This window comes from Protomyces lactucae-debilis, assembly GCF_002105105.1.
Source record: "Protomyces lactucae-debilis strain 12-1054 chromosome Unknown BCR37scaffold_28, whole genome shotgun sequence".
Taxonomy (NCBI): domain Eukaryota; kingdom Fungi; phylum Ascomycota; class Taphrinomycetes; order Taphrinales; family Protomycetaceae; genus Protomyces; species Protomyces lactucae-debilis.
In genome coordinates this window covers 110,452-122,886 of record NW_024468020.1, presented here as the reverse complement: position 1 = coordinate 122,886, position 12,435 = coordinate 110,452, and the positions used below count along the sequence as shown (strand labels likewise).

At 49.2% G+C, this 12,435-nt stretch overlaps 1 protein-coding gene across 1 annotated transcript; it reads left to right on the top strand.

The window, feature by feature from the left end:
• Window positions 1-630: 630 nt before the first annotated feature.
• On the top strand, window positions 631-10,828 carry BCR37DRAFT_384291 (FAT domain-containing protein; the record flags this gene model as incomplete). Its single annotated transcript, XM_040870208.1, has 3 exons — window positions 631-735; window positions 776-903; window positions 940-10,828. Coding segments are annotated over 3 exons (10,071 nt in total), but the record flags the coding sequence as incomplete, so codon positions are not given.
• Window positions 10,829-12,435: the final 1,607 nt, after the last annotated feature.

The following is a 12,435-nucleotide window of genomic DNA, read 5'->3' as shown; positions in this document are numbered from 1 at the left end:
GATGACTTCAAGCCGCATGTCAAACGACTCATGCAGTGTCTTTTGTTGATGCTCAGCCGCGACAATGAGGAAACAGCCTGCGTCTGTCTCAAGGCCTTTATTGATCTACACAAGTCTTACAAGGCGAGCATAGAGGACTTTGTGCAGCCGTTCCTCGACCTGGTTCTGCAGATGTACAAAAACATGGCCGAGACGGTCAGAACAACGTTCGACGAGAGCGCATCAAGTGCAACCGCGAAAGATTCTTCTACCATTTCCACTCGAACACGTCGTGCAAGTCCTGCGCCGTCTGTACCACTATCTCCACCGGGTAATGTAGATGGCGCGGATCAAGTTGCCAAGCCGCTTCACGACAGTCTGCACAGCTTCAAAGTGTTGACAGAATGCCCCATCATCATTGTCTTGTTGTTTTCGACCTACAGACAAAGTGTTCAGCCCAACCTGCTCTTGTTCACCCCGGTCATCATTGAGATGCTTTCGCTTCAAGCCCAACCCCAAGCCAAGCAACACGAACTTGCTGATGCTTCGAAGGACCAGTGTGTGCAACTAGCACCGTCGCTGCGCCTACGCTCGGCTTATGGCGAGTTCATTCTAGCACAGATCAAAACACTATCTTTTCTGGCATATGTCTTGCGCGGCTTTACCACATTCATGCGAAAGTATGCCCCGGTTATCCCTGGATTTGTTGTTCGCCTGCTTCAGGACTGCCCACCAGAAATGTCTGCAGCGCGCAAGGTATGTCTCACTTCAATTATTCAAGATTCTAACATCTCAGGAACTTTTGGTCGCAACGAGACATATCCTTTCGACTGATTTCCGAAACGCCTTCATTGGCAAAATTGAACAGCTGCTGAACGAGGATGTGCTTATTGGTTCAGGAGTAACATCTCGAGAGACATTAAAGTAGGCAAACCCCGTGAAGAACTTCGCTAACGTTAGGCCTTTAGCATTCAGCATGCTCGCCGATCTGATTCACCACGTGCGCGCAGAGCTCTCACCTTTGCAGATTGAAAAGACAATATCCATCTACTCCAAGAACCTTGGCGACACTTCTCTAACGACGAGCATTCAAACCATGTCGGCCAAATTGCTTCTTAATCTCATTGATCGCATTATGAAATTGCCCGAACAGCCAGAAGGGAGACGGCTGCTTGTGCTGATTCTCCTCAGCTTCACCAAAAAGATTGCGAATCTCAATCAAAGCTACGAGCGCAATGAAAAGGCTTTGCAAGAGCCTTCGCGCGAAGTGCGAACATTTGGTATTCATGTCGGTTCTCTACCCGCAGAAGGTGAACCAGAGGTAATGAAGGAAGGCAAGCACTTATTCAAGAACTTGATGGTTGGTCTCAAAACTGTTTTATTTGGCTTGAAAGGCTGCAATCCGCCTCTACCTCCCAACATGTCCATCAGCAATCAGCATTGGGCGGAAGCCGTTCGAGGATTAGGCAACGCAGACCTTCAAATTTTCACCACGCTCTTCTTGGAAGGCGCCAAGGGCTTCTCATACTACAAGCAAGAAATCCTTGCCGACAAGACCAATGCCACGGAAAGAAACTCGCTCGAAAATCCTGTTCAGCTCACAAGTCCTGGTTCTCGGGAGGAAAAGGATGTGCTGGAGACTTTTGCCACAGTCTTCATTCACATTGATCCTGTTTCTTTTCAGGAGATTCTCGAAAAGTCACTGCCGGCCTTCTACGAACTGGCCATGGGCAACAACATCTTACTACATGTCCCGCAATTTTTTCTGACGAACGACAGCACCTCGTCCAATTTTGCAGGCTTACTGCTAGAGTTCCTCATTGAAAAGCTTCCTGAGCTAGGTTCCACTGATTCTCTTAGAAGCACGGTCCTGCTGCGCCTCTTCAAGATGTGTTTTATGGCTGTTACAATGTTCCCCGACTTGAACGAGGTCATTCTCCAACCACACTTGGCCGAGATCATCATTCAGTCGATGAAGTTGTCTGCGTCAGCCAAGAATCCAATCAACTACTACATCCTGCTTCGTGCTCTCTTTCGCAGCATTGGCGGTGGTCGATTCGAGCTGCTTTACAAGGAAGTTCTTCCGCTCTTGCAAGTTCTTCTAGAGTGCCTGAACTCTCTCCTTCAATCAGCTAGGAAGGCGCAAGAAAGGGAGCTGTACGTTGAGCTTTGCCTGACGGTGCCAGTTCGCCTTAGCGTTCTCTTACCCTATCTCTCTTACCTCATGAACCCCCTCGTCATCGCACTTGAGGCGGGTCCAGATCTTGTCACTCAAGGGCTGCGCACTCTGGAGCTTTGCATCGACAACCTGACTCAAGAATTCTTGGACCCAATCCTAGCTCCTGTTCTGGAGAAGCTCATGAAGGCCTTGTGGTCTCATCTTAAGCCATTACCTTATACGCATCAACACAGTCATGCTGCATTGCGTGTTCTCGGAAAGATGGGAGGCAGAAACCGTCGTTTCATCGATGCTGACCACGCATTTGATGCGACTATGGCCGAGCACTATCTTCCCTCCATTCCAATCGCATTTGAGGGCATTCAAGAAGAGCATCGTTTCATGTGGAGCAAGTTTGTGCTACCGGCTGCAGATACGCTGAAGGATCTCAAAGCATCTATCGAATACAAGACTCATTCATTTGCCTTTTTGAAAGCAGTCGCATCCTTGTATGTACAGCCTTTTGACTCGACCACTGATTTGGCCGGCCGACTTCGAACGGCGGCAAACACTCTTGTTGAGCAGTCGAGTAAATCCGAAGCAGTTGTCAAGCCTTCGCAAGCTATTTTACGGGCAAACAAGGCAAGTCGAATACATGGTCAATTGTACGAACGTATACTGGAAGGGCTCTGTTACGCAGTGTCAGTTCCTACCCTCGCAGATGAGGCAAAGCAGTTCCTTTCGGGCCTTTTCCGTCACTTTTCCATGCTGCTGTTGTTAGATGCCGAAGAGCAACTCATGCAGGGACAGAAGATATTCTCTCTGGATGAACCCAAAACAGACCTACACCTGGACAGCGAAATCGCTCTAGATGTATTGGTGCTCATCATCACTAGCGAGAATGAAGCTGTGCGTGATCTAGGAGAAGAACTCATCACTGTGTTTGTCGACACCTTGCAAGTCATTGTCTCGGAGGTCGGGTCCTTGGCCCAAATTCCACTGTTCGCTACAATGCTAGGCAAATTCTGTCACTGCTGCTACCAAGCACAATGGTATGTCAAGGCCGGTGGCACAAGCGGTTTAGCTGTCCTTCTGGAGAAGCTGAATCTCGGGACTGTATGGACTCGTTTGCATGAGCTTGAGATGATCAAGGCGCTCATCTACGTTGTCAAAGATGTTCCACCTGAAGCTCCGGCCTCTTGTGTGGAAGACGCTTGTCGATTGCTCAAAAGAGTCGTTGCTACATGCCATGAAGGCGATAGTGAAGGAGAGAAGGACACGACGGCCATTGCGACAGCTTTGATCTCCGACTTGCTCAATCCGAATGGGAAAGTACGAGAAATTGTCCAAGATCTTTTCAAGGCGCTTGCTGAACTGACCAAAACGCCACTACAGAACATCATCAAGCCCGTGCAAGATCGCCTTCTGATGCCGATATTTACAAAGCCGTTGCGCGCGTTACCTTACGCGATGCAAATCGGGCACATTGATGCAATCACCTTCTGCTTGTCCCTTGAGCCATCATTCTTGGAATTCAACGATGCCCTCATCAGGCTGCTCCATGAAGCTCTTGTGCTCACTGACGCTGACGACGAAGCCCTTGGTAACGGCCACAAGATTTCGTCGTACAAAAGCTCTGCGGCTTTGATCACACTTCGAACGGTATGTATTCGGCTTTTGACCATTGCAGTTTCGTCCTCAGAGTTTTCGAACCCTACACATGCTCAAAGCCGAAGCAAAATCATTGCTGTGTTCTTCAAGTCGCTGTATTCAAAGTCATCCGAAGTAGTCGATGTTGCCAACAAGGGTCTCAAGCAGGTATTGAGCCAAAATCACAAGCTCCCAAAGGACCTGTTGCAAGCCGGCTTGCGCCCCATTTTGATGAATCTTTCGGACCACAAGCGACTCACTGTACCTGGACTTGAAGGCCTGGCAAGGCTCTTGGAGCTTTTGACGAACTACTTCAAAGTGGAAATTGGCAAGAAGCTTTTGGATCATCTGCGTGCTTGGGCCGACCCGCTGACTCTACAACAAATTGCCAGCAAACCGCTCAAGGACCAACAAAGCATCAAAATCATTGCAGCGATTCTGAATATCTTCCATCTCCTTCCGCCTTCGGCCCACATGTTCTTGGACGAGTTGGTGTCCGTTATTCTGGAACTCGAGGTCTTGTTGAGAAGGACGACAGACAGCCCTCTGCGTCCATCATTCTTGAAGTTTATCAACCGGTATCCCCAAGAAACGTGGGACTACTTGATCAGTAAGTTTGACTCTGCAGCAATCTCCACTTTCCTGATTCAGCTCATGGACGACGAGACCAGCAAGCCATTGAGAGATATTGCGCATAGCCACATTTTGGAAATGGTTCGGCAGGAGTCGCCCACTGCTGAAGAATCGTCTTCAGTGGCAAAGATGAATGTCTTGCGCCTCTCGAACGTCTTGAGCCGGCATCAAGATGATGCATTTTCTGAGATCGAGGATCTGGAGCATCTGCTCAAGTTATTCTCTACCCTGACTGAAGCTGTGCAGTCCGGGCCTGACCGTCAACATCTGGTCGACATTCGCGTTATTGCCGAGGGTCTAGTCACGACTTTTGTCAGATTCTTGAAAAGTAACACAAACGACCTGCAACCTCTATTTCTTTTGATGGCAGCAGAAGCCGACGGCAAGTTAGACGCTTCCCTTGCGCTTGAACGGACTATTCAAACCGCCGTAGTCGAGCAAGAAAGTCTTGACTTGAGAAGAAGATATCTCTCGCAGTCTCTTCTGATATTTTCTGGTGATCATTCATCAACATTCAAAATTGGCGTGTTCCGACGGATCGTCAATCCAATGCTTGCAAGAGATCACGAGGCCCAAGGAAAATCGGGATTGGTAGACCGCAGCCTCGTCGAAACGATTCACACAAACGTCTGGAAGGTTGCCCTGTCAGACTTTGGCGAGGATAAGATTTGCGCAACGGATGTCCTCCGAATTGAGCTTCTTCAGATGTCAACGCTCTTGATTCAGAAATACTCAAGCTTGCTATCGAGAGTGCGAAAGGACATACTTTTCTTTGCTTGGAACTATATCAAGCTAGAAGACCTGACGACAAAGCACGCTGCATACGTCTTCATCTCCTTCTTTATTGCTGCCTACGACACTCCTGCCAAAATCACTGCCCAAATCTACGTCGCTTTGCTGAAGGCGTTCCAGCCCGAGGCCCGAACGCTAGTTCGTCAGGCTTTGGACGTGTTGGCACCAGTACTTTCTCAGCGTATCCCATCAACTGCTCAGGAGGAGAAATTTGGACATAAATGGGCAAAGTACCCTCGCAAGGTTCTTTCCGAAGAAAACAACACCATGCAACTCATCCCAGTGTATCAATTCATCGTCCGCCAGTCCAATATGTTTTATGACTGTCGAGAGCAATTCATCGACCTGCTCGTCTCTGCGCTCCCCAAACTTGGATTTCCGCAGAATTCTAATTCCGACTCCCGTCTTCTGAGCGTAGAGATTTGCGAGACCATCCTTGAATGGCATCAACGCCAAGACAGTTCCATGGACACCTCGGAAGACGGTAACGCAGGTTATCAGATGTCGGTCGAGGCATGTACTGATGTTTTGAAGTTCTTGGTCAAAGCCGCATGCCTGCCTGGCGACTCGACCAAAAGTCAATCACCTCAACGGCTGCTCGCAGTCATGAGAGCTCTGCTTTCCTCGCATGTATGGTCCGCAATGCAGATAGACCTGACATCTGTTGAAGCTGCTGTACTAAAGGCTGACGAAAAAACACAAGGCGCCGCTGTGCACGCTCTTGAAGCATTGCACATCGTTCTGTCGACTCGTACAAAAGAAAAGCTGTATGCGTATGTTCCGGAAACTCATGTATGGCTTGAAAAGCTGCTCAAATCGGAGTCTGCTGCTTTGCAAACAAATCTGCAGCCCGTATTGCGCATGTTTCTGCAGTCGCTCCCTGAAGCTGGTCCTGATGACGACGAGGATGATGTTGCCACCCAATTCAAAGGCCTCTTGGTGGCGTCGCTAAACGAGAATCTGCAGACAAACGCCAATCTGCAAGGCACAATCCTGCTGCTTGGAACTCTTGCTGCGCAAAGCCCAACTACACTCGATACTTTATTGCCCGCCATGATGAAGCTCTTCAACAATCTGATCAAAGAGCACCTCAATGTGCGGAGTACTACCCAGACAGCTGTCGCGGGAGCCCCTGAAGCGCCATCCACTCTTGCTGATCCGGAGATACAGGCGGCTTCAATCATCGCTCTCATGGATCTTATGAGCCTTCGGATGCTGCATCTTGGCGATCAGCGTCGTCTCTACCTTGCCGCTGTGGCCCAACTCATCGAGAAGTCGCCCGACATCTCCATTTGTATGCACATCCTGAAGCTCACCAGCGCTATGGTCTTGGTCAAGAAAGATCCATTTCCAACCGTCAAGGAGAAGGTCTCCTTGCTGCTTAAAATGACTTCATTCGATAATCGAGGCAACGACGAGCTTGCGAATGGCTTTCTACGATTGGTGGTGGCCATTTACAAAGATCCCAGCATCGCACGGACTGAGCTTACCGTGCGTCTCGAACAAGCTTTCCTGATAGGAACCCGAGCTCGCAATGTGGCTGTACGAGCCGAGTTTATGGAAATCTTTAACAGCAGTATGTCAAAAATTCTCTTCACGCGCTTGAATTACATTTTCGTGGTACAAAATTGGGAAAGCCTTTCTTCGCACTACTGGGTCGCGCAAGCCAATCATCTACTTCTGGGAGCGCTTGCAAGCAGTCGAATTGTGCGCTTAGATAAGTCAACTTGTTTGCTTAGACCACTCGTTGGTCCTGGAGATCTTGTTGCGGATGTGATTGTGGACGACGAGCTGACCAAGGCTTCGGACGAACACAAAAGCTTCCTTGCAAACATTTCTGTTGTCAAAAGTGAGCAGGTCTTCGAACCGCTTGGCTATCTGCAACATCTAAGCAATTCGACTGGAGAAATGCTCTGGATACAACTCTTATCGACTGCGTGGATGTCGGTCTGCTCCAAGGACCAAGATGAACTAACCAAGCTTTTGGCGATTCATCTGTCTAAAGAATACCACTTGCGACAAGCAGATAAGAGGCCGAATGTCATCTCTTCACATCTCAAAGCCCTGGCCCGTATTGAACCATCAATAACTTTACCGCCTCACCTGATAAAATACCTGGGTAAATCGTTCAGTGCTTGGTATGTGGCTATAGAACTATTGGAACGTTCAGCAGACGCTACTGATCAGGTTCAAAGTGGCTCAGCTTTAACGGAAAGCCGTCTTGATGCCCTTACTGAGCTTTATGCTGCACTTGGAGAGGATGACATGTTCTATGGCCTATGGCGACGTCGCTGTCGTTATCTCGAGACAAATCTCGCTATTTCGTACGAACAAAATGGTATGTGGGACAAGGCTCAACAATTGTACGAAGCTGCTCAAGTAAAGGCGAGAACAGGCATTTTGCCGTTCTCAGAATCAGAGTACACGTTGTGGGAAGACCATTGGATACTTTGCGCTCAGAAAATGCAGCAGTGGGACGTGCTCACAGACTTGGCGAAGCAAGAAGGATACTCTGATTTATTGCTAGAGTGTGCATGGCGCATCTCTGATTGGACGACTGATCGAGAACCCCTTGAAGCCTCCATTAAGTCCCTAATGGAAGTGCCAACCTCCCGGAGGTATACGTTTGAAGCCTTCATGGCTCTTCAAAAGACACAAGCCAAGCTTGACACAATTCAAGAATTCCAAAGGGTTTGTGATGAAGGCATGCAATTATCGCTCCGAAAATGGTCGCAACTTCCTGTTGTGGTCTCGAGTACGCATGTCCCACTTCTCCAATCGTTTCAGCAATATGTCGAATTACAAGAGGCCAGTTCGATCTATGCAAGTTTGGCGACGACACATGCTCAAAATTTGGAGGCAAAGTCGCATGAGCTTAAGCATATTTTGCAGACCTGGAGGGAGCGTCTGCCAAACTTTTATGATGACATCAACAGCTGGAGTGATCTAGTTGCCTGGAGGCAACTGGTGTTTTCCTCCATCAATCGCGTGTTCTTGCCACTAGTTCCGGGCCTGCAGCAGCCTGCAGGGGCCTCAGGCAACAGCAGTGCAACTTCTTTTGCTTATCGTGGCTACCACGAGACGGCTTGGATCATCAACAGGTTTGCACATGTTGCACGAAAGCATCAGCTGCCAGACGTGTGTATCAGTCAATTGACCAAAATTTACACATTGCCGAATATTGAGATTCAAGAAGCGTTTCTCAAGTTGAGAGAACAGGCCAAATGCCATTATCAGAATCCTAATGAGTTGGGCATGGGTCTTGAAGTCATCAGCAATACCAACTTGATGTACTTCGGCACGCAGCAAAAGGCAGAATTTTTCACTTTGAAGGGAATGTTCCTCGCGAAGCTGAAGCTCAATGAGGAGGCTAATCAGGCATTTGCAACCGCTATTCAGATTGACCTCACTCTTCCTAAAGCTTGGGCTGAGTGGGGGCAATACAGCGATCGCCTGTTTCAAGAAGACGCAGCAGACGTAACGAAGGCGGGCAATGCAGTCAGCTGCTATCTGCAAGCAGCGGGTCTCTTCAAAAATGGACGGGCTCGTAAAATGCTGAGCCGGGTGTTGTGGCTTCTTAGTCTTGACGATGCACAAGGCACAATTTCAAGCGCCTTTGATTCATACAAAGGCGAGGTTCCAACGTGGTACTGGATCAGCTTCATCCCGCAGCTTTTAACCTCTTTGTCGCACAAGGAAGCACGACACGCACGGCAAGTACTCATCAAGATTGCCAAGGCCTTTCCACAAGCGCTCCATTTTCAGCTGCGCACTACCAAAGAAGACTATGCCATCATAAAGAAGCAAGCTGTTGCAGCTGCGCAGAGTGCATCAGCAGCCAAGGCGTCAGCAGACGCAACAGAGCTCAAGACGAAGACTACCGCAAGCGACACATCCGCACAGTCTGACAGCAAGGGGTCGGCAGCTACAGCTAAGGCAGAGTCGCCTGAGCCCGGTGCTTCGGCACAATCTACAACGGCGACGAGACAACCATGGGAACATGTCGACGAGATCATGGCCATACTTAAGACTGCGTTTCCATTGCTTGCTTTATCCATGGAAACCATGGTGGACCAGATCCAACAGCGATTCAAGTGTCAAGCTGACGAAGATGCTTACAGGTTGATTGTTGCGCTCTTGAATGATGGTGTGCAATACATTGGTCGACTCGGAACAGTCACTGAGGATACGAGACTACCTCCAGCCACGCAAGCGAACATTACGCGCTTTGCGGAGAGCGTGTTACCGAAGAACATCAAATCAGCCTTTGAGCAGGAGTTCGTTGTCGAGAAGCCAAACCTTCAGCAATATGTTGCAAAACTCCGCCGTTGGCGCGACAAATTTGAAATTATTCTCGATCGACGTAAACCAACTCAGCAGCTCGAGCAGGTCAGCGCGTACCTCAGCGAGTTTCAGTATCAAAAGTTCGAGGATGTCGAGGTACCCGGTCAATACCTGCAGCACCGCGACAATAACAACGACTTTGTTCGAATTGATCGCTTCATGCCCCAATTAGACGTTGTTCGAGGTCATGGTATCTGCTACCGACGAATCACCATGCGCGGTCAAGACGGAAGTCTGCATCAGTTCGCAATTCAATATCCGGCGGCGCGGCATTGTCGAAGAGAGGAACGCATCATTCAGCTCTTCCGCATCTTGTCTGGTGTGCTCGCAAGGCGCAAGGAGAGCCGCAAGCGTTGTCTCAGCTTCCATCTGCCAGCTGCCATTCCCTTGGCGCCTCACATTCGCATTGTCCAAGATGACGCATCCTACATATCGCTACAAGGAATCTACGAGGATTATTGCAATCGTCATGGCCAGCACAAGGATGATCCACTACAACTTGCAACAGAACGGCTACAGAAGTACCCGGAGCTGCAAAACAAGAAGAGCGAGCTCATCGACCTCAAGGTTGATATTCTCGCTTCCATTCGGCGCGACCTGGTACCCGAATCAATTGTCTACGATTTCTTCAAGCAGACATTTCCGACATTCTCTGAATTTTGGCGCTTCCGGAAGCAATTCAGCTTGCAATACGCATCCTTGACTTTCATGACGTATGTGATGAATATCAATAACAGGTTCCCGTACAAGCTCTTTATCTCCCGGAAGACCGGGCAAGTCTGGGGCACAGAAATTCTTCCTGGCATGGCACCAAACAATCCTGTCTTCCACAATGGTGAAGCAGTGCCATTCAGATTGACGCCCGCTCTACAGAATCTCATGGGCCCGATCGGTATTGAAGGAATATTCTCTTGTGCGACAATGGCTATCGCTCGCTGCCTGACAGAACCTGAGTTTGAACTCGATCAACATCTAAGTATCTTTGTCCGAGATGAGCTGATCACCTGGTTCACGCAGCAGCATCGTCCTGTTACGCACGAAACGCACCTCCGGGAGAAAGTCTCTTCCAATGTTGACCTCATCGTTCGTCGAGCCTCGTCGCTGAGTCAAGTCGCTCAAGGCAACCTGCCTGCGAATCAGACAATTATTGATCTGATCTCTCAGTCTGTCAACCCGAAAAACTTGGTTCAAATGGACCAGCTCTGGAGCTCATTCTTGTAGAGGTACGAAACAAATATATAGTCAATGTGGTCGTCATAATATGCCCATATACAGTCCTTGTCAGTTACGATAGACCTCCGAGCCCGCGAGCTCATCGAAATTGTACGAAGTGTGTGATTGCCTGAAAGCTTGCATATGATGGCAACGAGACGTGATGCATCGTCATGACGTGGCTGGCTTGATTGACTTCGCTCCAGGGAAAGTGCTTTCAAAAAGATTATGAGCAGATGAAGTCTGCTTTGTCTTCTCAACACAAGCGCTACAAGAAATAAGATGTCAGATTAGCTTCTACTGCGATGTGCTCTGGCGTTCGCTCTCCTTGATACGCTGCGGAGTGTGGAATCCGCAGCTCTGGCACAAGGCCGTGTATAACTCGTTCACTGGTGTTGTGATCAGTGACGCAGTGATTGGTTGGAATAACTCGTCAGCGAAGGCTATGATGATTGCCCTGCGTGCCACTTTGTCTCCGTCCTCAGACCAATCTGAAATCTCCTCCCGTGGCTTCTGGAAATAGTCCAGTACGCCAGACAAGTATGCAGCTGTCTCAAATTTCTCCTTGAAGACTCGCCATGTTGTAGGATTTCCATTGTACTGGACGAATTGAACACCGCTGAAAGCCTCAACAAGGTATGCCTTAAGCTGAGGTTCTGGCGCACTTGCGCCCGAACGGATAAGGCTCATATCTGTCAGATTGAGGTGGATCTTCTTTTGCGATCAAACTGACGATGGCGCTGTCGCTCTATTTATTCTTATTTTTTCGACATGTCACCCCGCCATTTGCAGTGCCCCTTGCAGTTTGATCAGGCATGAGCCTCTGCACATCAGCATCATCCAGTGACTTGCTACGTATGGCCAAGCGCAAAAGATCACTGGCAAATTGCCCGCATCGCAAGGAATGGAGAGAAATTTTTATATCTTACTACACTTCTCTGTCGACACCGTGTGGGACATGTGAATGTGAGCGAGGCACTATTGCCACAGCTTTTGGCCTTGTCGCGAGTGACTATGAAGAATGCAGTCGGAGACGTAGAGGCTGTTCGAGGCCGTGACTTGGTCGTTGACTTTGGCTGTGCCGCTCGCTGCGACTGGCTTCCAGCTTCGTCACCCCGTCACCGAAGGCGACCCCCGGCATTGCTGCTGTATTCTTGAGCGACTGGATCACTTCACGCTGTCTACAGACATGGCGGCTGGGTCTGCTGTCTACAACACAATGGTAAAGTTTATTCGAGGCAGAGCCTTCGTTGGCATGCCACTCGCCAGCTCCAAAAATCACGGACTTGGCGAGACAATGTGGGAGCGCGCACTGTTCAGTCTTTGCATTACTCAGAGTGCTGAGCTATGTTCTATCTCTTACTGGCTCTCCTCGAGCGCCCTTTGATTCTCGAGGCGATCAAGGAGCGGCATTCGGCACTCGTGCCAAAAGTTGTTGTGCACAGGCGAGTCTTAAGCGTGAGATACGGCTGCCTTACCCCTGATTGTAATGATGGGTTAACACTGCCAGCCTTAAAAGGCCAGCACATCACATATTTGACAAGGAATCGTGTTGCCGCTACTAGGATCCGCCATCGCACTACAGGTGTATCACCTTGTTTGCGCTACCATCAACGCCTTAGTAGCAGCACAGCACAGCACAGCACAGCAACGCAATAGTCCATCGT